At 49.7% G+C, this 27921-nt stretch overlaps 3 protein-coding genes across 6 annotated transcripts in view; 2 read left to right on the top strand and 1 right to left on the bottom strand.

The window, feature by feature from the left end:
- Positions 1-27921, top strand: part of LOC126942104 (glycine cleavage system H protein, mitochondrial-like) — a 290077-nt gene that overhangs the window by 27652 nt on the left and 234504 nt on the right. The window lies entirely within an intron of this gene.
- The window catches only part of PSMC4 (proteasome 26S subunit, ATPase 4), a 227474-nt gene that overhangs the window by 164950 nt on the left and 34603 nt on the right, over positions 1-27921 (bottom strand). The window lies entirely within an intron of this gene.
- DYRK1B (dual specificity tyrosine phosphorylation regulated kinase 1B) lies at positions 142-8971 on the top strand. 4 transcript variants are annotated; one of them, XM_050768953.1, is made up of 12 exons: positions 674-1072; positions 2365-2528; positions 3540-3659; positions 3760-3948; positions 4298-4445; positions 5726-6012; positions 6654-6800; positions 6885-7025; positions 7323-7358; positions 7443-7638; positions 8037-8143; positions 8237-8971. In XM_050768953.1, the coding sequence occupies exons 1-12, from the start codon at positions 994-996 to the stop codon at positions 8606-8608; spliced, it is 1986 nt and encodes a 661-aa protein (XP_050624910.1). In that variant the 5' UTR covers positions 674-993; the 3' UTR covers positions 8609-8971. The 4 variants fall into 4 exon arrangements, with proteins under 4 accessions (XP_050624912.1, XP_050624910.1, XP_050624909.1 ...); XM_050768955.1 differs by lacking the exon at positions 674-1072 and adding an exon at positions 142-317 and having other exon boundaries at positions 7323-7638; XM_050768952.1 differs by having other exon boundaries at positions 7323-7638.

Below are 27921 nucleotides of genomic sequence, written 5' to 3'. Positions count from 1 at the left end.
AGCTGCCTCTCGCGCAGTCGCAGCCCGGATTTCGGTTCTTGGGTGTGATTGGTAGCTCACTGCGCATGCGTACAGGTAAGCGGCCGTCTCGCGCAGGCGGAGTGGCAGTCTGGGTCACGTGGGGGGAGCGGAGAGGGCGGGATGGGGGCGGAGTCCAGGGCGTGGGGGGGCCGGTTTGTTGTGGTCGCCATTTTGCTGGTTGCATTACTGGGTAATCGGGGCCCTGGCTTGCCGCGTCCGCCGGATACCCTCAGCCAGTGGGCAGGTCTGAGCTCGGGCTCCCCGAGCAGTTTGAGTCCCCTTGCCCGCTCCCTCAGGTAACGGCGCAGGGACGGTGGGGCGGCACGCGGTCGCAGGGAGGTGGGCAGGACGGGATCCGCCCTGCCCGCGTCGCCGCGAGACTTAGCGCGAGGCCAAGGGAGGAGAGGAGGGGGGTGGCGGGCAGGTGCGGGCCCTGCCTGGCTATTCATAGTTGAATTCCTGGAACCGGCCAAGCCCGAGGGAGCAGTTGCAGGAGGGAGGCTGGGAGGGGGTAGCCGGGCCCCACTCCCGCCCTTTGTTTGGGCTCGGCTCCGCGGGCCGCTTCTTCGTTGCCTAGCAACAGCTGCCCTAGGCTGTGATTGGCTGAGCTCTTGGCACCAGCGACCAATGGCACAGTTGTTGCCATGGCAGGTGCCGATTGCCAAGCTCAGTCGGGCCCCGCCTGCCGGTCTCGGCAGGCCCAGGAGGGCCTCCTGGGTGGGGGGCGGGACGCCGGGTCCCTAGGGGCTGGTGGCCACTCAGGGTGGGGCGTGTCGCCCCTCCCCCGTCCACCTGCTCTACTCTTCCCCCTCGTGCCCCGGGCTGACCCTTGTCCCCTCCTCTCCCCGCCCCCGGTGGCAGCGGCGGCTGCTGTTGTCACCCACCGGGCCGCCCGTCCCGCTTGCCCTCCCTGCCGCGGGGCCGGCCGGGCCAGGGACAGGCGGTCGCCTTTTCAGCGCTGCCACCGCCGCCATGCTGGCCGCTCGACCACCCGCCTGGGGGCCCCACCGCGCCCCAGCCCCCCGTGGGCCCCGCGCCAGCCCTGACCCGGGTAGGGGGTGGGGGCTGGGAGAGATGGTCCTGGTGTGGGAGGGCCCCGGAAAAGAGGTTGTTTTGGGGGGAAGCTCCAAGGGTGGAGGAGTCGTGGAGTGGCGAGGCATGGAATAGGAGAAAAGGATTTGACATGGGGGAGAAAATGGCCCATTGGGGAGATTTTTGCTGTGGCTGACAACTCTGGGAGGAGAGAACCCTATGTGATACTTGGGCATTTGGCTTTGAGGCCCTGTAGGAGTGGACACAGTTGTGGAATGACCCTGGTATAAAGAGGGGTGCCTGGAGAAAGGTGTCTGGTAGGAATATTAGGCAGTGTGTGTGTGTGTGTATGTAGGGGGGCAAGGAAGCAGTGTAGGGGAGAAAAGATCACTCTAAACTGTGGGAAGAGACACCTCCCATCAGGAGGAGTGGGCCTTGATTGGAATGGGGTCTTGGAGTAATGTGGGGAAGAGCCCTGTTGTGGCAGGGGGAATTGGGATATACTACAGGGAGACTGCCTGGAAGGCTGGTTCCTAATATGGAGGACCTGATACAGGGAAGCGGTCTTGGCATGATATGGAGAGGGTCCCCTAGGAAAGTTGTGCCCTGGTAGATGAGAGTGCCGTAGAGATAGGACTCTGTTCTGTAGAGGTTCTCAGATAACTTTGGTGTGGTTGGGAGGTCCCTAAGGACGCTGATGTGGTTTTAGGGCTGCAGAGGATTCTGCTGTGGTTTGGGAGGGGAACACTCATGTGGTTTGGAAATCCTAGAGTTCTCTGGGCTGAGGGAATCTACTGAGAAGGATAGATCTTGAAGTAGTGGCCCTTGCTGTACTACAGGCTGAGATCCTAATGTTCAGGGAAGACTTTAGAAGGGTGGGATCTTGTGTTAGGGGCCCTGGGGAGGGCCATGAGTAGTAATGAGAAAAGAATGAAGCTTACTCCTCTGCATACTGTCTGTGGTTTCTATCTTTTTTCTTTCCCTCCTCCGAATTATTGGTGTCTTCCTGTCCTCCTTTCCCTGTGATGGCTCATATCAACCCCTGCCTGGCCGCCAATCATTGTCTTTTATGTGTTCTCTTTGTGCTGCCTTAATCATTTACTTGGTCATTATTTGTCAAGGGACTGCTGTGCCACCCCCCACCTGGCTGCCACTTCTCTGCCCCTTTTCTTCATTGCTACCTGTTGCTCCGTTGTGCCCTTTTCCTCTTCTCTCTGTTCCCTGCCTTTCTCATGCCCACCTCTTCCGCGCCTGGCACTATTCACATATCCCTTGTTCCATGTTGTTTTCCTACCGCCTGTCTGCTCTCAGGTCTCAGCGGCGGTGGCAGCCGAGGTGCAGGATGCAAGAAGGCGCCCCCCGGCCGGGCTCCCGCTCCAGGCCTCGCTCCCCTGCGGCCCTCTGAGCCCACCATGGCCGTCCCACCGGGCCATGGTCCCTTCTCTGGCTTCCCAGGGCCCCAGGAGCACACGCAGGTACGCGTTCAGCTGGCTCCTCACCTGCCTGGTGGTAGGGGGAGGCTGGGGATAGAAGGGTCTCCAGACCAAAATGTAGTGTGGTTGCCCAAGACAGTCTCCTGGGCACATAATGGGTCCCATGGGATTGGAAAATAACAGAGGAGTTTTCAGGCAGAGTCAGGGTTTGGAGAGGTTGGGTTCAAATGCTTACCCAGTGGTTAAATTACTTAGATTCTCCATACTCGAGTTTTCTATTCTGTGAAATGGGGCCAATAATGATACCTGCCTCACACGGTTGTTGTGAGGATTAAATGAGTTAATGGTATGCATGTAGAATGCTTAGAATGGTGCTTGGCGCATAGTAAATACCCAATAAATGCTCACTAAGAAAAGTTCAGAGTGAAAGATCTGGAGGGGGTGAATGGGGAGGGGGGTTGAGTCTAAACGGTCTTGAGGCCAAGAGGCATGGGTGGTGCAGGGCAAAGCTCTCCAAGGCTGGAGGCAGTGAAGGCAGTGACATGCAGAGCTTGAAGCAGGATGGAGTGGGAGGTCCAGGGGCCAGATCAGATCCAAGAGTCTTGGAGTGAAAGAACTATGCAAAGAGTTGGTGGGGGTATGGGTTGGGGCCCAAGGGATGAGGGTAAATTGAGATAGAGGAACTTCAGAGGATACCCAGAATGGCTGGCTTCACAGTGAAGAATGGGGAGGAACAGAGCCCAGATTTTCCATATAATCTCTCCCACTGAGGTTCAGAAAGGAGTAAAGGTGAGGGGTGAAAGGTCAGGGTTCACTCATTCACATCACAGGTCTGAAAGAGTATCCATTGTGTGCCAGGCCCTGCTTTAGGCACTGGAGGTACAGTAAGAACAAGAGAAAGTCTCAGCCCTGGGGGAGTTTCTTTCCTAAATGGGTGGAACAAATACAGACAGCAACCAAATACATGATGCGCCAGCAGCCCTTATAGTTCTTCCTCTTGAGGTTGGAGGTAAAGGCCCGCCCTCAGTGCCCACCCCTCACCCTGCCCTGCAGGTATTACCTGATGTGCGGCTACTGCCTCGGAGGCTGCCCCTGGCCTTCCGAGATGCAACCTCAGCCCCGCTGCGTAAGCTCTCTGTGGACCTCATCAAGACCTACAAGCACATCAATGAGGTGGGCAGGGGCTGGGGGATCCTGGGCTGGGTGCCGAGGGTCTTGGCTGCTGGCATGAGTCACTCACCAGTCCCCATCTCCTGGCTGGCTGGCTGGGCAGGTATACTATGCGAAGAAGAAGCGGCGGGCCCAGCAGGTGCCACCCCAGGATTCGAGCACCAAGAAGGAGAAGAAGGTCCTGAACCATGGTTATGATGACGACAACCATGACTACATCGTGCGCAGTGGCGAGCGCTGGCTGGAGCGCTATGAGATTGACTCGCTCATTGGCAAAGGCTCCTTTGGCCAGGTGTGGGACACCCCCCTCTCCCACCCTGATCCAAGGCCCCACTAACATTGACCACATACCCAGTGGTTCAGTGGCTTCAAATCCCATGCTGGGCCACTCACCCTAGCCCACTTAGTTTCCCTGTGCCTCAGTTGCCTTTTCTGTAAAACAGTGTAAATAACAAGACTCAACATAAGGTGGTATGTTATTTCACGTCCAGCGTTTCCACCAGTGCCTGACTAATGGTGTGCACTCAACTGCGAAGTATGCATAGTGTTCTCGGTGGGCCTCCTTGCCTGGAGGGAGGCGAATGGTGCCTGGCTCTGCCCTGCCCCCACCCCTTTCTTCTTGACATGCCCTGCCCCAACAGGTGGTGAAAGCCTATGACCATCAGACCCAGGAGCTTGTGGCCATCAAGATCATCAAGAACAAAAAGGCCTTCCTGAACCAGGCCCAGATTGAGCTGCGGCTGCTGGAGCTGATGAACCAGCATGACACCGAGATGAAGTACTACATAGGTGAGGCCCGGGACTGGCAGGGCTGTGGACACCTGGGATAGCGGGAGCTGGAGCCAGTAGGGATGGGTCACACCCCTGCCCCCCCCTCAGGAGGAGGCTGACATCTTCAGAGCAGGGTTTGATCTGTGCTTCACTGACATCAGTGATTCTCCTGCTGCTTTTATGGTTTTTGTCCTATTTACTTGGTAGTGGTCAGAGGTTACTGAGTGCTCACCAACAGCCAGGCTGTCTTGGAAGCACTTTATGTAAGTTAACTCACCACAGCCCTTAAGGGGAAGGGCATTATTACCAACATCTTGAAGACACGAAACCCGGGCTTCCATCCTAGTTTCTTCTTCAATAAAACAAACAAAAACAAACAAAAAAATGGGCTGGGTGCGTGGCTCACGCCTGTAATCCCAGCACTTTGGGAGGCCGAGGTGGGTGGATCATGAGGTCAAGAGATGGAGACCATCCTGGCCAACATGGTGAAACCCTGTCTCTACTAAAAATATGAAAAAATTAGCTTGATGTGGTGGCACACGCCTGTAGTCCCAGCTACTCGGGAGGCTGAGGCAGGAGAATCGCTTGAACCTTAGAGGCGGAGGTTGCAATGAGCCAAGACCATGCCACTGCACTCCAGCCTGGTGACAGAGCGAGACTCTATCTTAAAAAACAAACAAACAAAAAACCAAACAATAATAACAACAAAAACAAAGAAAGGAAAAAAGAAACCCAGGGATTCAAGTGCTGTCACTTGCATGAGGGGGCAGTTTGTACTAATTGAGCTATAATTTGATGAGGCCGTGGACTCCAGAGCTGTTACTCTTAACATCTGTGCCAGTCTTTCTCCTCCCTTAAACTGATTCCTCTTAATGGACATAAACATCACAACATAATCATAAACAGCAAGTGGATTTTAAAATGGTTTCGTTTGAAAGGAAAATGTACATCCTTAAAGTAGATGGAAAACTAGTGTCCTTTGCCACAAAAATGAATACAAGGGAGATGAAAGCAGTGTTACGAAATTAAAGGAGGAAGTGTAGAATGTGTTAGAGCTAGTAGTAACTCATGAAACTTTCTCGTTTGTTTAATTGGAGGGTTTGACAGAGACTTGGAAAGAGCGTTAACTTCCTGTGTGAACCTAGTTGTTTGTTAGATAAAAAGATCTTGACTAGCAGATGGTACCCGTGGGCACAGCACATGTGGCTAGTGATCAAAGAGTGTTGTATGACCCCAGGCCACCACTTGCCCTCTCTGAGCCATTTCTTCTCTGGCCCATTTTCTCCCCTCCCTCGCAGTGCACCTGAAGCGGCACTTCATGTTCCGGAACCACCTGTGCCTGGTGTTCGAGCTGCTGTCCTACAACCTGTACGACCTCCTGCGCAACACCCACTTCCGCGGCGTCTCGCTGAACCTGACCCGGAAGCTGGCGCAGCAGCTCTGCACGGCACTGCTCTTTCTGGCCACGCCTGAGCTCAGCATCATTCACTGCGACCTCAAGCCCGAAAACATCTTGCTCTGCAACCCCAAGCGCAGCGCCATCAAGATCGTGGACTTCGGCAGTTCCTGCCAGCTTGGCCAGAGGGTATGGGGCAGCCCGGTCCTGGGAGCAGGGCTAGTGGTTTGGGTGAGGCAGGGCCAACAGGAGGCTTAGGGGCGGGGCTTGGCTGGGATGGGATTATTAGGAACTGCTGGAAGTGAAGGATAGTGCTTGGGGTGGGGGTGTGGATGTACTGCCCACTAGGATGGGGAGGGTGAAGCCTGAGGGGGCAGGGCTCGTTTTGAAGCTGCCAGATGTGAACAGGGTAAAGTTGGGTTGGGTTTGAGCCCTGGGTGCTGCTTTACTAAGTTTTTGTGTTCTGTGTTCTTAAAGCCGGGGATGGAGGTGGAAGGCTTCAACTTTGCAACTCTGTGTGAGCTGCCACTAAAAATGACAATAGTATAGGGCTTGTGGAATGTCAGCCTCTGCCTGGTGACCCAGAAAGGCCCAGGATCGGGGTTGGGGGTGGAGAGCAGGGTCTCTTTAGGCCAGCAGGCTCCCCAGATTGATAAACAAGATGGCACCAGTGGCTCCCAGAAAACTGGTGCTGATAATGGCAGGATTTGGAGCCTCAGTCCCCATTTTGTCAGCAAGAGGCTTGTCCTTAGTTGGGTCCTCTTAGCTTTGGGGGTGTCAGTGGGACCAGTAGAGGAGGCTGGGACCCTTGACGATGACCCTTTTCCCAGATCTACCAGTATATCCAGAGCCGCTTCTACCGCTCGCCTGAGGTGCTCCTGGGCACACCCTACGACCTGGCCATTGACATGTGGTCCCTGGGCTGCATCCTTGTGGAGATGCACACCGGAGAGCCCCTCTTCAGTGGCTCCAATGAGGTGTGCCCCCAGGAAGGGGTGTGCTGGAGGTGGAGGGGGTGGAGCCTGGCTGGCCTGATGACCCTGACTCCCGCCTGCTCACAGGTGGACCAGATGAACCGCATTGTGGAGGTGCTGGGCATCCCGCCGGCTGCCATGCTGGACCAGGCGCCCAAGGCTCGCAAGTACTTTGAACGGCTGCCTGGGGGTGGCTGGACCCTACGAAGGACAAAAGAACTCAGGAAGGTGCGGCCCCTGCCCCACGCCACTCCTCCCACCCCGTGGCCCCTCACTCACACTTGGGGCTCTCTCCCCCTGCTCCCTCTCCCTTGTGTCTTTCCCTTCCTTCCTGTCCCCCTTGTCTGTCTTTTCCTTCCTTCCCTGCCCACCCCATCTCCCATCTCTCCTTCCCACCCCACAACTCTTCTTAGCTTTTCTTTCCACTTTCTCTCCTGTGCCTCTGTTTCCCCATGTGTGTCTCCCTGCCCCTCCTGCCCACTGACGGCCACTCTCTTGCCCCCCCTCCCACCCCCTCCCTGCCAGGATTACCAGGGCCCCGGGACACGGCGGCTGCAGGAGGTGCTGGGCGTGCAGACGGGCGGGCCCGGGGGCCGGCGGGCGGGGGAGCCGGGCCACAGCCCCGCCGACTACCTCCGCTTCCAGGACCTGGTGCTGCGCATGCTGGAGTATGAGCCCGCCGCCCGCATCAGCCCCCTGGGGGCTCTGCAGCACGGCTTCTTCCGCCGCACGGCCGACGAGGCCACCAACACGGGCCCGGCAGGCAGCAGTGCCTCCACCTCGCCCGCGCCTCTCGACACCTGCCCCTCTTCCAGCACCGCCAGCTCCATCTCCAGTTCTGGTGGGTGCCCACGTGCCCAAATGGGGTACAACAGGGGTGGGGGCTGCTCAGGTTTGGCCTGTCCTAGGGGACCTTGTTACTGGGTCTTCACACAAGAGCTCTGAAACTGTTTGATCCTGAACTCTAAGATGATGTGTGGGATGGGAGAGCTCCAGCTGGCCCTGACACAATCTCTGAAATTGTACTTGGGCTCAGATCCCTGAAACTGGTTCTGACTCTAAAACCCAAAACTGAATTCCAATCTAAAATCTCAAAATTGGGCCTGGTTCTTCAGATGGGCTCTGATCTTGAAGCCTGAACCTGAGCCTGGGCCATGAACTTCACTCAGCCATCCCAAAACCCACTTGCCACCTTCTCTCACCTTATGCCCCTTCACCTCTCCTCCCTGGCACTTCCAGGAGGCTCCAGTGGCTCCTCCAGTGACAACCGGACCTATCGCTACAGCAACCGATATTGTGGGGGCCCTGGGCCCCCTATCACAGACTGTGAGATGAACAGCCCCCAGGTAATGAAGCTTTGGGGGCTTTGGAGGTGGGTGGTGGTGCCTGGGGCTTAAGGACTGGGGTCTCCATCATCCATTGCTCCTTTGCTTTTTTAGGTCCCACCCTCCCAGCCACTGCGGCCCTGGGCAGGGGGTGATGTGCCCCACAAGACACATCAAGCCCCGGCCTCTGCCTCATCACTGCCTGGGACCGGGGCCCAGTTACCCCCCCAGCCCCGATACCTTGGTCGTCCCCCATCACCAACCTCACCACCGCCTCCGGAGCTGATGGATGTGAGCCTGGTGGGCGGGCCTGCTGACTGCTCCCCACCTCACCCAGCGCCTGCCCCCCAGCACCCGGCTGCCTCAGCCCTCCGGACTCGGATGACGGGAGGTCGTCCACCCCTCCCGCCTCCTGATGACCCTGCCACTCTGGGGCCTCACCTGGGCCTCCGTGGTGTACCCCAGAGCACGGCAGCCAGCTCATGACCCTGCCCCCTCCCTGGGGCCCCTCCTGAAGCCATACCCCCCCCATCTGGGGGCCCTGGGCTCCCATCCTCATCTCTCTCCTTGACTGGAATTGCTGCTACCCAGCTGGGGTGGGTGAGGCCTGCACTGATTGGGGCCTGGGGCAGGGGGGTCAAGGAGAGGGGTTTGGCCGCTCCCTCCCCACTAAAGACTGGACCCTTGGGCCCCTCTCCCCCTTTTTTTCTATTTATTGTACCAAAGACAGTGGTGGTCCGGTGGAGGGAAGACCCCCCTCACCCCAGGACCCTAGGAGGGGGTGGGGGCAGGTAGGGGGAGATGGCCTTGCTCCTCCTCGCTGTACCCCCAGTAAAGAGCTTTCTCACATGCCTGCCTGAGCGTTTGCAGGGCTTCGGCTCCCCTCACCTGACCCTCAGAGGCGTGGTGGGGAAGGGGGTTTGCGGAGGGGGTGCTGGAGGAGCTCTGTGGTGTGGAGACGTCTCTTGTGGGGAAGCTGTGGCTCTTGTTGCAGGCATGGGGCTGCAGGTCTGGGGCACCAGCATTCTAGAGAGATCGTGGATGGGATCCTGATCGTGGATGGGATCCTGGCCTACATTTGCCTTTTCTTGGGTAAACAGACTGAAAGGGTAAAGGCTCAGCTCTGGCCTGTCTCTGGGAAACAGGTGCCCTAATAAGCTGGGGCGTCCGCAGAGCCAGCACAGGAGTGGCTCCTCAGGCCAAGCAGGCGTCCAGTAGCCGCTGAGTGCACTTAGCAGGCTTTGTTGGCGCCAACTGGGGAATAGGCAGACAATAGGTACAGACTCTGCCCCCACATGTGTACTATCCAACCCTTTGGAATCATCGCGAAACAAAGTGTTTTGAGATTCTAAGGAAAAAAGATTTTCCCCGGGGTTCCAGGTAAGTGGTCCTGTTTCCATGGTAATTTGGAAATGTACGTCTCCCAACCGGCCAATCAAGAACTGCCCAGTTCAAAGGGTACCGTCTCCCACCACTGGGGCGCGGCGCTTTCTGGGAAATGGAGTTCTACTTAGTCGCTTTCTGCGGTGTCGGGGAACTACAGCAACCAGAGTTCTTTTCGCTCAGCCTTGGGGGCGGGTTTTCAGGCAGCCAATGAGCAGTCTGAGGTATCCGGGTCCTGGATGTTCGTGGTGGTTAGGAGGTGGAGAGAAGACCGTGATTGGGTGGCTTTGGCGCAGGTGTTGAGGTCTTCGAGGTGTGCGGAAGGTGGGCGCGGCGCCGTGCCGGGAGAGCGTGCCGGTTGTCGCTCACAGTTCCGGAGTGGGCGGTAGACGCCGAGGCCTGAAGGGGCCCCAGCACGGGGACATTACTGGCTGCTGTGCCTGGCCCGGCTTGCGGGAAGCCCCGCTCAGCGGGAGAGACAGGCAAGGACCCCGTCGTGGACCTATGTATGTTCACTAATGGAGGCGGCGTGGAACGCGGTGGGAACCCGAGGAGGCCCTGGTAGGAAGATCATCCCGGAAGACTAGGAGCTGTCTGAGCTGAGACCTGAAGACGGAAGGATGTTTTGGGGGGTCGGGGGCGGTGTGGTGGAATGGCTTGAGCAAAGGCAGAAACAGCTTGATGTGTGAACATGGACTGCAGGTGATCTGATGTTGGTGATCATACTGAAAGTTCTCTATGAATGAGATGTGGAAGATTTTCTTGACCATTTAGGGAACTTGGATTTTGTCCTGAGGGCAATGAAGAGCCATGGGAGGATTTTTAGTGGGGAAGGGGTACGGCCCAGTTTGCTGTGACATGAGAATAGATTAGCAGGAAAGTGACTGGGATCGGGCAACCCAGGGTGGCAGATGTGATAGATTTCTAGGCAAGAGATGTTGGGAATGGATCAGGGCACGGGTCACTGTTGGGAGGGCAAGAGGGGATGGGAGAGACGTCCAGAAGGTTGACAGGCTGTGTGGGAGGGGGAGGCAGGGAGGAGTGGGGAAGGGATATCTCCAGCACATAGAGCAGATGCTCAGTAACTAATGTCTTGAATGAACAATCCTAGGAGGCAAGTGCTGATGAGATCTCCCATTTGTAAATGATACCTAGGACAGAGAAGGTTAGGTAACTTGACCAGTATCGATAGCTAGGAAGGGGAGGGCCCAGGATGTGTGTGTGTGTGCCATTAACTTACCAAGGAGGTATCAGCAGGGCAAGATCATGTAGGTCTTCTGAGGAATTTGGGAGAGCCATGGAAATGTATATGTCACTTTTTTTTTTTTTTTTTTTTTTGGAGACGGAGTCTTACTCTGTCGCCAGGCTGTAGTGCAGTGGCACGATCTCGGCTCACTGCAAAATCTGCCTCCTGGGTTCAAGCGATTCTCCTGCCTCAGCCTCCCGAGTAGCTGGGACTACAGGGACGCGCCACTATACCCAGCTAATTTTTGTATTTTTAGTAGAGACAGGATTTCACCATGTTGGCCAGGATGGTCTTGATCTCTTGACCTTGTGAATCGCCTACCTCGGCCTCCCATTATATGTCACATTTCTATGTCCATCCCAGAATCTCTCCTCTGAGCTCCTGACCAGATGCCTACCTGATACCTGTTGGTAATCTAGAGGTATCTCCAGAGTAATTTTGATCAAATTGAGCTCCTCCTCCTTTCCCCAAAATTTATTCCCCCCATGTTCATCTCAATAAATGCTCCCTCCTCTCCAGGCCCAAACCACTGGAATTGTTCTTTACTCCTCTCTCTGTCTTATATCCATGTCTGTCAGCTAGTATACCTGACCACTTTCCCCCACCTTCACTCCTGTCCACCCTTATCTCCTTCCCAGACCATGATGGCAGGCCCCTCAGTGATCTCTCTGCCCTCACCCCTGCCCCCCAGAGTGTTCCTCACATGCAGCTAGAGGGATGCTGTGAGCACCTGTACCAGGTCATATCCCTCGCCTGCTCAGAACACTTCCGAGGCTCCATCTCACTCAGGGTAAAAGCCAGAGTCCTCTGCAAGGCCCTTCATTGTCTGCCCTTATCACCTCTCTGACATCGTCTACTCATTACTCCCTGTGCTCCAGCCACACTGGCCCCAGGGCCTTTGCGCTTGCTCTTCTCTTTGCCTAAAGAACTCATCTACCAAATAGCCCAGACTCATTCGTTCCTCTCTAGGTCTCCCCTGTGATGTCACTGCCTTCCTGAGATCTTCCCTCACCACCCTTCTAAAATTGTACCACTAATAGTCACATCTATCTTTGCTTCTTGAACTTTATCCTTAACATTAATCATATTACTGTTTAACACTCTATAGAATTTATCTGTGTTTATGGTCTGCCTCCCCTGACCCTTACCTCTAGGAGACTGTTGACTTCATGAGGGAAGGGGCTTTTGTCTGCTTCCTCCGTTATCTCCAACACATGGAAAATTTCTTGGCACATAGTTAGTGCTCAGTAACTACTTACCAAATAAACTATTGAAGAGCACACATCTGGATCCCAGCATGCTGGGAACTCTGCTGAGCCCCTTTCTACAGAACTTGAAGGGGCTGCCTTTTCTGAGGGCTCAAGACATTCAACAATTATTTCACCTTACCTCTTCTTTCTGCTCAGCATTGGGAACACAGCAGAGAACAAAATATTTCCCTACCCCCATAGAAGCTACAGCAATAAGGATGGTAATTTAGACTATCAATCACACGTGTGAAATTATAAAGAAAGGTAGAGAGTGTTATAAGAACACTTGATAGGATATCAAATCCGGATCCTAGGAAATGAGGTTTGAGATGATGAAAGAGTAGGCATTAACTCCTTTAAGAGTTAAGAGTTTGTGATGGAGCCTAGAGGCTGATGCAGAGCAAGAGGTCAGACCTTGTGTATGCCGTAAGGAGTTTGGGTGTTTACCCCACAGGCTAGTGGGAAGTTGTAGAATTTTAAGCTGGGGACGGGAGCGTGGTCAGGTGTGTGTGTGTGTGTGTGTGTGTGTGTTTCGCTCTAAAATTCTTCATACCAAAGTGCACTTAGAAGATTCCTCTGTCTTCTTTATGGGGAATTGACTATAAGGCATTAAGGATTGAAGTGGGGAGACCAGTGACAAGGCTGTTACTGTGAGATTAAAATAGCCGTGATTAAAGACAGCCACGCATTCTTTGCTGTTTTTCCTATCAAGAGGTGGAGCCTCCTTCCTTCCCCTTATATCTGAGCTGGCGCTGAGATTTGCTTTGACCAATAGAATACAGTGAAAGCAGGCTGGGCGCGGTGGCTCATGCCTGTAATCCCAGCACTTTGGGAGGCTGAAGCAGGTGAATCACATGAGGTCAGGAGTTCGAGACCAGCCTGACCAACATGGAGAAACCCCATCTCTACTAAAACTACAAAAAAAAAAAAAAAAAAAAAAAACCCATTAGCCAGGTGTGGTGGTACACTCCTGTAGTCCCAGCTACTCTGGAGGCTGAGGCAGGTGAATTACTTGGACCCGGGAGGTGGAGGTTGCAGTGAACCAAGATCATACCACTGCACTCCAGCCTGGGTGACAGAGTGAGACTCTGTCTAAAAAAAAAAAAAAAAAAAAAAAAAAAAAAAAAGAATACAGTGAAAGTGATGCTGTACTAAATGGAGTCCTAGGCCTTAAGAGACCTGGCAGATTCTGCTTCTACTCTTGGAGCCCTGCACTTTCTATAGATCTGCCCTAGCCCGCGGCTGTTCCAACTTTTAGCTGCTGTGCCAGGCATGCGAGTGATGCCTTCTTGGGATGGCCTAACCCCCATTCCAGTTGACACCATGTGGAGTAGGGATGAACCATCCCAAATCCCGTCACCCTTTGAGCCTTATCCAAATTGCAGAATCATGAGCAAAGAAATGGTTGCTATTTTATGCCCCTGTGGCTTAGGATGCTTTGTTACACAGCAGTAGCTAACTGAAGCTAATATTTTTTTGAGATCTTACCATTTTATGTATTAGTTCGTTTAATCCTCAGTCACTGTATGTGGTGCTATTACTGTTCTCATTTTACAAATGAGGAAATGAAGGCACACAGAAGCTAATAAAGTACTAGTAAGGTGCCTGGCACAAAACACTGAATATGTGATAGCTGTTATTATCAGCATCATGTTCATCAGCGTTACAGTTTTCACAATTGTGAAGAAGTGGCGGTCAGATGAATAAACATGTTAGTAACCCACTTCCACTTCTTTTTTTTTTATTTTTTATTTTAACAGGGCCTGACTCTATCACCCTGGCTGGAGTCACTGCAGCCTTGACCTCTCAGGCTCAGGTGATCCTCCTGTCTCAGTCTCCTGAGTACTTGGGACCACAGGCATGCCTCACCACACCTGGCTAATTTTTGTATTTTTTGTAGAGATGGGGTTTCACCATGTTTCCCAGAGTGCTCTCGAACTCCTGGGCTCAGGTGATCCACCTACCTTGGCCTCCCAAAGTGCTGAAATTACAGGCATGAGCCACTGCGTCCAGCCAACCCACTTCTTAGTGATGTGATTTTAGCCATTTTCTTGGAAGGACTAGTAGAGAGATGGAAAGACATCGAGTCCTTGGTGATGTTGTTGAAGTGCTGGATCAGGCCTCACTTGGAGTGAGTTACCTCCAGAGTTTCTTCATTAGGGAATTCAACATATCTCTATTGTTTAAGCCAACTATATTGTTGAATTGAGCTTTCTATTACTTAGAACCAACAATATCCTAACTGATTCCAGGGTTTTCTTTACTTATTTGTTGAGTCATCAGATGCTGGCTACTTACTACATGCCAAGCATTTTCAGGTGCTGGTGTTATTAACAGTAGCAAACAAGACGCCCGAAAGCCCTGTCCTCCTGGAGCCTGCATTCCAGTGGGCAAGATGAATGCTAATATTAGCAAACAGAGCTGTGGAAGTTGAGTGTTGGAGGACTAGAGGGTGGAAAGAGGTGCTATTTTAGATAGAGGGGTTAAAGAAAACCTCTTTGAGAAAAACGTTAATGGACCTCACAGAAGGGGAGGACGCCAGCTGGGTGTATATTTTGGGAAGAAGGACGTTCCAGGTAGAAAAACCCAGGAAATTCAAAGGCCCCGAGGCACGCTTGGTGTGCTGGAGGAGCAGAGAGGAGTGAACTGGACCAGACTGGACAGGGTGGGAGGGAAGGAGACCAAGACAAGGTCAGGTGGGACTGGGAGGCCGTGGGAAGGACTTGAATTTGATGCTGATGAGATGTGCGGCAGTGAGAGCATGGTGAGCTGAGGCGATGTGATCTACCATGGTAAGAGGGTCCCTCTGGCTCCCACATGGCTACTAGGGTAGAAGCAGGACGCCAGTGAGAAGGCCACTGTGTAGTCCAGCAGAGATGACGGTGGCTTGGCCAGGGTGCTAACGGGGAGGTGGGGAGATGTGGTCAGATTTTGCATATAATTTGAAGGGAGAATCAGGTGTGTGGGGTGAGAAAGAAGAGTCAAGGACCATGCTATGGCGTTTAGCCTGCAGAGAGGAAGGAGGGAGCGCCGTAAACTGTATGGAGAAGACTGGGAGAGAGTGTGGGCATGTTTAGCCTTCGAGTGGACTCACTGGCCAAGCAGGAGCTTCTACGAGACTGGCATTGAAGGGTGAGATCTGGGCTGGGAGTAGTTGGCATGTTTATGCTATTAAAACCCAGGATGGGATCACTAAGGAAGGGTGTATAGATGGAAGTGTGGTCTCACAGTGAGAGCAGGGAGGCCCATGAGGAGGTTGCTGCAGTAATCTAGGTGAGATGACAGTGGCCTGTCCCAGGGCAGGGGCAGGAACGAGTCGTCATTGGAGTCTGGGTGCATTTTGAAGGCAGGACTCACTGTGATTTGTTGTGGGTGGTGATGGCAAGAGCTGGACAGGGGCCTCATGAGAACAGAAGAGAAGCAGAAGTGGGACAGCGGCTTGCCATTCTTCCTTCCACTGGGCCCTGTGGTCTCTGCTTCTCTTTGCATTGGCTGCTTCCTGTTCTCAGGCAGCTGGGTTGACCCTGGGTGGACTCTTGCCCCCGCTGTATGTGACCTTCCAGCTCAGTTACCCACAGCCCCTCAGTCTTCATTCCAAATTTCCCAGATGGGAATGGGATTTCCAGAGTTGGGTATCCAACCCTGCTCAAGTCACTGTCGCTGGAGGGTTCCTACAGTGATGACTGTCTGCTGGCAAGGGCTGTGGACTGGGCAGGCACCCCAGACATTCACAGTGACCATGTGTTTCTGACACTTGGTGTACAGGGGGGACATGTAGGCGAGTGGGTGTGGCAGGGGTTGGAGATGGTTTGACCCTCTTTTGGTAGATGGATGGGACAGACCATTTATATTGCTTCAGATGTGTCCTGGATGGGCAAACAGGAAGAAGGATACCAGGAAGGTGGATCTGGCGGACCTTGGGCTGTGAAGGGTTAAGGGTCAGCTTGGGAGGATTCAGGTGCAGCTTCTGCCTGTTCAAGGGTATTCCCAGAGGAGTCAGGGAGACACGCATTACTCCAGACTCGAGAGAGACACAGCGATGGCTGAGACAGCCTCCACCTTGCCCTCGCAAAGCTCACAGTCCAGTGGGGAAGACAACCCCAACAGCAGACAGTGACCAGGGCTGGGATGGGGAGGCAGAGGGGTTGGGGCCAGGATAGGCGAGCCACAGCGGGGTGGTGGGAGCCAGAGGCAGCTCCTGACCCAGTCTGCAGTGTCAGGTGGGACTTTCTGGTGTGGGGAGCACGTAAGATGAGATCTGAAGGAATTTGTCAAACAAAGGGCGCTTCGGAACTCCGCTGGGGACCACCTCGAGCCATATGGCAGAGGAGACTTAAAGTTTTGTGAACGTTTTAAAATTTAACAATTTTAGATTTACAGACAAGTTGCAAAGATGATACAGGGACTTCGCCTATACCTACACCCAACTTCCCCCTAGTGTTAGCATCTTACATAATTATTGTATATTTGTCAAAACTGAGAAATTAACATGGATTAGTATTCTGTTAAACTCCAGACTTGAATCCTGTTTCTCCTGTTTTTCCACTAATGTTCTTTTTCTGTTCCAGGATCCGATCCAGGATGCCATGTTGCATTTATTGGTCATTTCTCGTTGGCCTCCTCCAATCTGTGACAGTTTCTTAGTCCTTCCTTGTTTTTCATGACCTTGACAGTTTTGAGGAGTACTGGTGAGGTGTTTCTGTAGAATGGCCTCAGTCTGGGGTTGGCTGACATTTTGCTCATGGTTAGACCGGGATTTTAGGCTTTGGGAAGAATGCTCACTGAGGTGAGGTTAACTTCATGAAAGTGGTGTCTGCAAATTTCCTAACTATAATCCTACTGTTTTCCCTTTATTCATTTGTTAGAAGCAAGTCACTAAATCCAGCCTACACTCAAAGGAGAGCTAAGCTCTGATTCCTGGAGGGAAATAGGAAGATATTTGGAGGCTGCACAGGTATCCCATTTCTCCTTCAAGTCCACCTATGCATTTTAGCATTCATCAGTGGACCTGGCCTGTAGCAGTTATTACCGTGGTATTAAAACAATGACTTTCTGTTTCCCTCATTTCTTTACATTTACTATTTAGAATTCCATATGGAAGATTTGTCCCTTCTGTTATACTTCATTTATTGTATTTATACAATCATTAGTTTATTTCCATGTGGACTCATGAATATTTATCCGTTGGGCATAACCCAACATTATTATAATGAATTTTTTTTTTTTTGCTCAAGTTGTTCTAGCCTTGGCCATCAGCGTTCATCTTTCAGGTTGGCTCCTATGTTCTTTACTCTTTTTCTTTTTCTCCAACGCCTTCTTACTTTCTGACACTGCAGGATATTCCAGGCTCATGTATTTTCCCTGCACCAGCCCTAGAATTGGCTGTTCCTCCAGAGTCACTGGTTCTTTTCATCGGAGAATGGTGTGTAAAAATAAGCATGGGTTCATACTGATACCTCTGAGACTCGTCTAGTACCAGATGGTTCATTCTCACCTTCCCCCCTTGCTTTCTTTATAACTCCTTCCTCTGCCAGTGAGAAGCCTGGCTCAGTGGGCTCTTTTTGGTGCTTATCTTATTGGTCATCTTGGCAAAAATCAGCCTTGCCTGCCTTCTGTGAGTACACCCTCCCCTTGGTTTCTGTGAGTCTACTATCCCCTGACATTTCTTCTACGTTTTGCTTCCTCGTGGGCTCCTCTGTTTTCACCAGTCTTTTAAGTGTGGTGGGGCTGTGTTCTCTCTTCTCACTTTGGGGCCACCTGACCCTCTTTTATGGTCTGTTTCCTGTCTCTGTGCAGATGACACACTCTGTCCTTAGCCCCGACCTCTACTCTGAGCCCTAGACCTGGAGGATCTGGAGGCCTCGTGGACAATCCCCCAACTCCAACTGGGCAATCCTTGGCCCCCTAACACTCACCACGTCCCAGATTCCAAATCTGCTCTCTCAGCCTTTGTCTCCAGGGTGGCCCCTCCAGGCTCCAGGTTCTCAGAGCCCTGGGCCTCATTCTGAATGCCTCCCTCCCATCCCTGGCCCCCGTCCAGCCCATCAGCTTCCAGAGCCTGTCCTCTGGGACTCCTGGACATCTCTCATTTCTTCTCCCTTCTCCCATTTTCCACTCTGCCATGGTCCAACCCGGTCCTCTCCCACCTTGTCTCTGCCTGGCCTCCTCCCTGGGCTCCTGGCCTCCCATCTCACCATTTAGCCCAATTAAAACTGTTTTTTGGGGAAACATAAACAGGAAAATAAATCACATTGGGTGTCAACTTAAGATGAAAACAACTTTCAGCAATCACTTTATTACTTTAAAAAGTCTACAGCAGTAGGAGGAAAACTGAGGCCCATTTCTCTTTACACTGTGGTTGTCACACCAGAATGAAATTTTAAGGAGCATTTATAAGCTTCCTTTTGAGTCACATTGATTAAGGGAATTTTCTATGTTAATTTTCACAATTATCCTTATAAACATGACTTACAAGGTATCTAAACAATGTCTCACAAGCATTTAGAACAACTGAATTATATAAAAGGATTTTGTATGTGCAAGAGGGAAGTTAAGTAGATTATTAATATTGGCATTGGAAGAATTCTTCCAGTCTGATATCAGTGGCTGTTGGGACAGTGAGCTCAGTAAAGAGACTATTAGTGGGCCGGGCGTGGTGGCTCATGCCTGTAATCCTAGCACTTTGGGAGGCCGAGGCAGGCGGATTGCCTGAGGCGGATTGTCAGGAGACCAGCCTGGGCAACGTGGTGAAACCCCATCTCTACTAAAATACAAAAGAAATTAGCTGGGCATGGCGGCGTGCACCTGTAGTCCCAGCTACTTGGGAGGCTGAGGCAGGAGAATTGCTTGAACTTGGGAGGTGGAGGTTGCAGTGAGCTGAGATCGCGCCACTGCACTCCAGCACTCCAGCCTGGGTGACAGAGAGACTCTGTCTCTACAAAAAAAAAAAAAGAGAGAGAGAGAGAGAGAGAGACTATTAGTGGATGTGCTTTGGGACATTTTGCAGTTTTAAGCCTGGCTAGCATAGGCTTTCACAATAACTGCCCACATTTGTATGGTGCCTTCTTCATGCCAGGCACTGTTCTAAACCCCAAACATGCATAAATCCAGTAATCCTCACATACCCCTTAGGAGGTAGCTACTGTTATTAGCCCAGGTTTTCAGTGAGGCATTTACAGTTTAAATCAGTTACTTCAGGTTCCATAGCTAGTAAGTGCCTGCACCAGGATTTGAACCTAGGAGTCTCAGTTCTATGATGCGTGCCTTTAACCACCTTCCTCCTTGACTCTATTCTGAAAGGAGAAACTCATATTTCTGATCTTACAGTTTCTTCCTTTGGAAGAGGGGCTTAAATTACTTTCTTCTCCAGCGACTAGAAACCTTTCAACATCACCAATTATTTGTAAAGAAAAGCATTTTTAAAATTCTGGGCACTGTGACTCATTCCTGGAATCCCAGCACTTTGGGAGGCCAGGGCAGCAGGATTGCTTGGGGCCGGGAGTTAAGACTGGCCTGGGCAGCATAGTGAGACCCCTTTCTCTACAATAACTTAAAAAAAATTGCTGGGCATGGTGGTGCAAGCCTGTTGTCCCAGCTACTTGGGAGGCTGAGGCAGGAGGATCGCTTAAGCCCAGGAGGTCAGAGCTGCAGTGAACTAGGCAACAATTGTGCCACTGCATTCCAGCCTGGATGACAGAGCAAGACTCTACCTCTAAAAAGAAGAAGAAGAAGAAGAAAAAGTGAAACACTTTTAACTTATTTTAAGGGAAAATTTTAAACATACATAAAAGCGTAGAGAAGAGGCTGATGAACTCCCACGTTCTCATCACTAGCTTCTACAGTTACCAGCATATGGCCACTGTTGCTTAATCCGTACCTTGCACATCTTTTTCTGCTGCTCAGTTTTATTTATTTATTTATTTATTTATTTATTTATTTATTGACAGAGTCTCACACTGTTGCCAGGGCTGGAGTGCGATGGCGCGATTGGCTCACTGCAACCTCCGCCTCCCAGGTTCATGCAATTCTCCTGCCTCCTGAGTAGCTGGGATTACAGGCGCACACCACCAAACCTGGCTAATTTTTTGTATTTTTAATAGAAATGGAGTTTCACTATGTTGGCCAGACTAGCCTCGAACTCCTGACCTTGTGATCCACCCGCCTTAGCTTCCCAAAGTGCTGGGGTTACAGGCATGAGCCACCACGCCTGGCCTCAGTTATTTTTAAAGCACATCTAGATATGTTTTGTTAAGGGAGTTTTTAATTTTCTTTAAAGAAAAGATAACCTGCCATTTATTGCCCCAAGTCATTCCCTACTGACAAATTGCCCACCTTCCTGATTCTCTGATCCCCTCCTTTCTCCTCATTTTCCAAATTCAGACAAGTCTGTGCATGGGGTGATATTACCGCACCAGCTCTGTCCCTGGCTCATTTTCTGTAACCCTATACTCCAGGCGTTTCTCCACATTTCTCTGAAGCCTGAAAACGATCCTTAATGACCATGAATGGGCTGGAGTTGCTTGGCAATCCAGTCCTCTGCAACAGGACATTTAATCTGCTTGTGGCCTTTTGCCATGATGGTGGCCTCTTCCCTTATTTGGGTTATTTTTCTGGATCCCTTTCCACTCAAATCAGGTCAGACCTCCCCTGACACTCCTTGTACACTGCAAATTCACATTAAGCATATTATGTTTCACACAGTCCAAATGAAACAAGTGATTTGGCTACTCATTTATTAACTGTCTGGGAATTCCAGCAGGGCCAGACTCAGGTCTGTCTGTACCATTGGTAAGTCCCCAGCATCACCCAGCACAGGGCCTGGCACTCAGTAGGTGCTCAGTAACCATGTGCTGAATGAATGAGTAAATGAAGGAGTGAATGAACGATTGCCAAGTTCAATAGCTGGACATTGATCATGAGGGCAGTAGGAAGCCACAGAAGTATTTTAGGCAGAACTGGGCCCATTTCTCTCAAACTCTGATGTGCATCTGGGATTTCGAATGTAGATTCCGCTTCAGTGGGTTGAGGAAGGGGCCTGAGATTCTGCATTTCAAGCTCCCAAATGATGCCAAGGCTTTGAGTAGCAAAAGGCATTGCCCTGATGTTCAGTACAGGAGACACGAGCCACATGTGGCTCCTGGGCACTTGAAATGTGGCTCGTGTGACTTGAGATATATTTTAAGCATAAAATACACACCAGATTTAAAGACCTGTTACAAAAAAAAAAAAATGTATATTGATCACATACCGATATGGTAATATTTTGGATATATTGAGTTAAATATATTATTAAAATTAAAATTAATTTTATGGTTTTTTTTAATTGGGCTACTAGAAAATTTTTAATTACATTTGCAGCTCACATGTATGGCTCGCGTGACGTTTCTGTTGGATCATGCTGGTCTAGAACACTCCAGACTCCCTGTCACCTGTGAGCATTTGTACATGCTTCTCCCTCTTTTTGGAGCATCCCTCTTTCACCCACCTCCCCACAACTAATTCCATATACTGTTCAGGTCTCAGAAAAGATACCTCCTCTAGGACGTCCCCTTGGTCCCCCAGGGTGAGTCAGGGGCCCGTTCTGGGCTTCCACAACTCATGGGGTTTCTCCCATCCCAGCCTTGACCCCTCTGTCTGCCTCTCCCCTATCCCACCTTGACCAGCTGTGATGTCAGCATCTCTGCGTCTGTCTCGTCTTTGGACTGATAAATCCGTGGGGGCAGAGTCTCTCTTGGTCGCCACATTATCTCCAGAGCCTGGCACATAGTCAGTGAATATACTGCATTAATAAATGACATGTGAGATGTGGGTCATGCACGTTTTGCAACTGGACTGTGAAGCCAGTCTCAGAGGCCTCATTTATTTTGATGGCCCTGCCACCAGCGCAGCATCTCCTGCTGCTTCGACTCCTGCTGGGCGTGCAGTAGCCATGCCATGGATCGCACCTGCCCCCTGTAAAATTGCTCTGCCCACCTGTCTCTGAGCTACCCTGCAGCTCCTCTCAGGATTTGCCCTTTACCAGTGGCACATTTCTGAATGGGGGCTTGGTCTTTTCTTTATTGATTTATATCAGTTTTGGGTACAACATAGATTGTGATAAAGAGATTTTTTTTTTCTCCAGAGATTTTCCTTATTTAAATTGCATAGAAACATCGCTTTAAATAAAGTAATTTTTTAAATAGTCTGTCGGTCTTTTCCTTTGAGATTCTTTGGTTTATTCAGTAGTTTTGTAATTGACATGGAAAGGTGTTCCAACTCATCACTAATCAGGGCAAGACAAAGATCAGGAAACTGAAATCCACTTCCTCTCATTCCAGCTTACTTGTTCAAGTCGCCTCTGCTTCCAGCGCGACCTCCAGGCCTTGTTCCCACGCATTCCCTGTCCATCATGGCTCTCCTTTTTCCATCCCACCCCGCCCACTGTCCCCTACCAATTATAGATTCATCATTACAGTCACCCTCTAAATTCCTTTCCTCCTCAATCTTTTGGTCCCACCCACCTGACTGAAAGCCAGCCCCTAATTGTATGAACATCTAAATAAAAAGCCACACTAAAATTCTATTTCACACCCCCAAATTGACAAAAGTTAAGATGGCGATTCACAGGACATCGCGTATGTTGCTGATGGGAGTTCAAATTAGTACAACCCTCTGGGAAGTAGTTTCTTGTTACTTTGAAAAATTGAAACAAATTGAAAATCTGAATCCCATATGCTCAGCATTCCTAGGTCCTTACCGAAGAAGAAATATTTGACCACATGCATCAGTTGAGATGTTAAAGTTCATAGTATCTCTTCTCAGCCTTTGGCTAAGATCAAGTATGCAAAGTTCATTTGTCTACTTTTGTATGCTTTTAAAAAGCATTTATCTGATAGCAAAAAGAAACACGCCTGATGTCCATTTAAAGGAGAATTGATACATTTTAGTATATCCCACATGAGGGACGATTACACAGCAGTGAAAAGGAACAACAGATGTACAAGAAAAAGATGAATTTAGTCTGGGCATGGTGGCTTGAGCTTGTAATCCCAGCACTTTGGGAGGCTGAGATGGGAGGATTGCTTGAGGCCAGAAGTTCAAGACTAGCCTAGGGAACATGGTGAAACCCCTATTTCTACAAAAAATGCAAAAATTAGCTGGGCTTGGTGGCATGTGCCTGCGGTCCCAACTACTTGGGAGGCTAAAGTGGGAAGATCACTTGATCCCAGGAGGTCAAGGATGCAGTGAGCCATGATCCCGGACACTGCACTCCAGCCTGGGCAACAGAGTGAGAGTCTGTCTCAAAAAAAAAAAAAAAAAAAAAAAAAAAAAGCATAGAAATATAATGTGAATAAAACAAAAGACTCCATATAAGATGATACTATTTATAAAGCTAAAAGCCAAGCAAAAGGAAACAAACATTCTTTAAGCATACAAAAATACATGATAAAACTATATCTTAAAATCACAAGGGATGAGGGAAACTTTTGAGATTTATTGCATTTTATACTTAAAGTGGATATATTTTATTGCATGTAAGTTATATCTCAATAAAGTTAAATCACAAAAGGAGAGATAGGCTAGAGGAGACTCCTTGTTCTGCCCCAGGAAATGCTGTGTAAGGAGCTGATACTGGTTTGGTTGCCACCATCTGATGATGCAACTGTCATGCTGAAGATGACAGTGCAGAAAGACAAAGGACCTAAGTCCTTGATAATGTCACTGAACCACCTAGGGGACTTTGCTTTCTTCTTTGTTGTATCTCCAGATCCTGGAACAGTGCCTGACAATCAGTTGGTACTCATGTATTTTTAAATAAAATTTTTACTGAAGTAGAACTAAAATGTTTGAATAGATAAATGAATGAATTTAACAACCTTGGAACCCACCTCTGCATTTCTTGCTATGTGAAACAATGCAGTTTCTTTGTTTCAACCCTCTTTTTTGGGTTTTTTGTTTTTTTTTTTCCATTTGTTTTGTTTTTGAGATGGAGTTTTGCTTTTGTTGCCCAGGAGTGCAGTGGCATGATCTCAGCTCACTGCAACCTCCACCTCCTGGATTCAAGCGATTCTCCTGCCTCAGCCTTCCAAGTAGCTGGGATTACAGGCGTGCATCACCATGCCTAGTTAATTTTTTGTATTTTTTTTTTTTTTTTTTAGTAGAGACAGGGTTTTATCATGTTGGCCAGGCTGATCTTGAACTCCTGACCTCAGGTGATCCACACACTTCAGTCTCCCAAAGTGCTGGGATAGAAGGCGTGAGCCACTGCACCAGGCTGATTTGGGGCCATTTATCTGTAATCAAACACATGTTAACTAGTGGCCCACATGACACATGCATTAAAACTAACATTTTAGGAGGCACCTACTATGCATCAGGTCCTGTGTTGCAGGCTTTAACTGCATGAATCCTTACAACGTCCCTGTGAGGTTGGTTCCAGGTCCCCCATTTTAACAACTGGGCTCTAAAAGAGACCACAGATTATTATGCTTGGTCTTGCCATCCATTGGAAGCCTTCTGGGCCTAGACACACTGCTGTGTCCACCCATCACTTTTAAGAGATTTCCAATGTTGCAGTCACATATTTAAGATCAGGAGAAAGTTTTCTATATTTATAGAAGCCGTTGGAGGCAGCCCACGGTTTAAGTTATCTACTGCTACACCAAATTTTGCTGTTGAAAACAATTATTATCACTCATGGTTCTCTGGGTTGACTAGGCTCAGCTGGGCGGTTCTCATGCTACTGCAGTTGGATATTGGCTGGGACCACAGTCTTCTTTTTTTTTTTTTTTGAGATGGAGTCTCGCTCTGTCGCCTGGGCTGGAGTTCAGTGGTGCGATCTTGGCTCACTGCAAGCTCCACCTCCCGGGTTCACACCATTCTCCTGCCTCAGCCTCCCGAGTAGCTGAGACTACAGGTGCCCACCACCATGCCCGGCTAATTTTTTGTATTTTTAGTAGAGACGGGGTTTCACCGAGTTAGCCAGGATGGTCTCGATCTCCTGACCTTGTGATCCACCCGCCTCAGCCTCCCAAAGTGCTGGGATTACAGGCTTGAGCCACTGCGCCCGGCCAGGACCACACTCTTCTAAAGACCCTACTCTGAAGGTCAAGATGGCTTGCTCACGTGGCTAGAAGTTGATGCTGGCTGTGGCCTTGGGCTGTGGCCTGGAATGCCAGGCATAACCTCTCCAGGTGACTTTGGCTTCTCACAGTATGATGACTGGGTTCCAAGAGGGAGCATTCCAAGACTGAGCTTTCCAAAAAGCCCGACCAGAAGCCACACATCTTAGGCTGTAGCCTCAGAAGTCCCAGAATGCCACTTCCTCTGAATTCTATTGGTCAAGTAAGTCACTAAGGGCCACCTGGATTGAAGCCAAGGTATGCCAACCATCCCTTGATGGAAGGAGCAATATGTGTGCCCCATTAGGGGCCTTTTTTTTTTTTTTTTTTTTTTTTTTTTTTTTTTTTTTTTGAGACAGTCACTGCAACCTCCACCTCTCGGGTTCAAGTGATTCTCTTGTTTCAGCCTCCCAAGTAGCTGGGATTACAGGTGCCCACCACCACACCCGGCTAATTTTTGTGTTTTTAGTAGAGACAGGGTTTCACCATGTTGGCCAGGCTGGCCTCGAACTCCTGACCTCAGGTGATCTGCCTGCCTTGGTCTCCCAAAGTGCTGGGATTACAGGCGTAAGCCACCATGCCTGCCCTTTACCAGGTGTCTATTTACATTGACTTTTTATGGTCAATTATGACTCATCACCAGAACTACTTAGCACCAACCCCCTCTTTTCTTGCTTCCCTTTCTCTCCAAAGTTCCACCCCTTCTCCAGGGATCTTGGCTGCATTCTTCATCTGGCATCAAGCTTTCTGGTGGGAGGGCCAGAGGTGGCTTAAGTTTCATGTTTTTTCACTATATCCTGACTTTTTCTCTGATGTCCTCCAGCTTTGAACATTTTACCTGTTTTTTCTTAAGTAAGCTTTTAAAAATTATTTTTAATTTTTCAATTTTTGGGGTACATACTACGTGTACATATTTATAGGATCTAGGAGATATTTTGATACAGGTGTATGTGTAATAATCACATCAGGGTACATGGGGCATCCATCACCTCAAGCATTCATCGTTTCTTTGTATTATGAACACTCCGGTTGTACTCCCTTAGTTATTCTAAAATGTACAACAAATCAGTTCTGATTGTAGTGACCCTGTTGAGTTATCAAATACTAGATATTCATTTTGTTGAACTGTATTTTTGTACCCATTAACTATCTCCACTTGCTCTCCCCTCCACTACCCTTCCCAGCCCGTGGTAACTATCATTCTACTCTCTCTCTCCGTGAGTTCGGTTGTTACATTTTAGCTCCCACAAATGAGTGAAAATATGTCAAGTTTGCCTTTCTGTGCTTGGCTTATGTCACTTAATATAATATCCTCCAGTTCTATCCATGTTGTTGCAAATGACAGGATCTCATTCTTGTTTATGGCTGAATAATACTCCATTGTGTATATGCAGCACGTTTTCTTTATCCATTCATCTGTTATGGACACTTAGGTTGATTCCAAATCTGGGCGCTTGTAAACAATGATGCAACAAACATGGGAGTGGAGATATCTCTTCCATATACTGATTTCCTTTCTTGTGGATATCTACCTAGCAGTGGGATTCCTGGATCATGTGGTAGTTCTATTTTCAGTTTTTCTTTTTCTTTCTTTCCTTCTTTTCTTTTCTTCCTTCCTTCCTTCCTTCCTTCCTTCCTTCTTTCTTTCTTTTTCTTCTTTTTTCTTTCTTTTTTTTTTTGACGGAGTCTTGCTCTGTTGCCCAGGCTGTAGTGCAGTGCTGCAATCTCTGCTCACTGCAACCTCCATCTCCATGGTTCAAGCAATTTCCCTGCCTCAGCTTCCAAAGTAGCTGGGGTTACAGGCACACACCACCACGCCCAGCTAATTTTTTTGTATTTTTAGTAGAGACGGGGGTTTCACCATGTTGGCCAGACTGGTATCGAACTCCTGACCTCAGGCAACCCGCCTGCCTCAGCATCCCAAAGTGCTGGGATTATAGGCATGAGCCACCACGCCTGGCTATTTTCAGGTTCTCTGAGGAACCTCTATACTGTTCTCCATAGTGGTTGTACTGATTTACATTCCCGCCAACTATGTACGAGGGTTCCCTTTTTCTCCACCTCCTCACTAGCACTTGTTATTGCCTGTCTTTTGGATCAAAGCAATTTTATCTGGTGAGATGATATTGTCATTTGATTTGCATTTCTCTGATGAGCAATTATGTTGGGCGCCTTTTCCTGTGCCTGCCGTTTGTATGTCTTCTTTTGAGAAATGTCTATTCAGATCTTTTGCCCATTTTTAAATCAGATTATAAGTTTTTTTTTTTTTTTTCTTATTGAGTTGTTTGAGCTCCTTCTATATTCTGGTTATTAATCTCTTGTCAGATGGATAGTTTGCAAATATTTTCTGCCATTCTGTAATACATGTTTGGAGTACAATTGAATACATTTTCACATCTCATTCAGTGGCTGGGGATACTGAGGTGAGTAAGACAGATTGTTACCTGTCCTCGTGGAATTTGTGGTCATGGTAATAGTCTCTGAAGATAGTCCTGGTTCTCTGGGGGTTTTCAAGACAAACATTTTAGGTGTAAGAAAATATTAGAAAGTCTATTTACAACCACTTTTTTTTTTTTTTTTTTCTGTAATATGGAGTCTTACTCTGTTGCCCAGGCTGGAGTGCAGTGGCACCGTCTCGGCTCACTGCAACCTCCGCTTCCTGGGTTCAAGAGATTCTCCTGCATCAGCCTCCCAAGTAGGTGGGATACAGGAGTGCGCCACCACAACCCAGCTGATTTTTTTGTATTTTTAGTGAAGACAAGGTTTCACCATGTTGGTCAGGCTGGTCTCAAACTTCTGACCTCGTGATCTGCCCGCTTC

Source organism: Macaca thibetana, chromosome 19, assembly GCF_024542745.1.
Source record: "Macaca thibetana thibetana isolate TM-01 chromosome 19, ASM2454274v1, whole genome shotgun sequence".
NCBI classification, from domain to species: Eukaryota; Metazoa; Chordata; class Mammalia; order Primates; family Cercopithecidae; genus Macaca; species Macaca thibetana.
This window is presented reverse-complemented; position numbering and strand designations above follow the sequence as displayed.

Excerpts from the sequence above, each read along its gene's own strand:
- DYRK1B (XM_050768952.1), top strand. The coding sequence starts at position 994 with ATGCTGGCCGCTCGACCACCCGCCTGGGGGCCCCACCGCGCCCCAGCC. Across the intron at positions 7,026-7,322 it reads GGACAAAAGAACTCAGGAAG|GATTACCAGGGCCCCGGGAC; the intron begins GTGCGGCCCCTG and ends CCTCCCTGCCAG. Across the intron at positions 8,144-8,236 it reads GTGAGATGAACAGCCCCCAG|GTCCCACCCTCCCAGCCACT; the intron begins GTAATGAAGCTT and ends TTGCTTTTTTAG.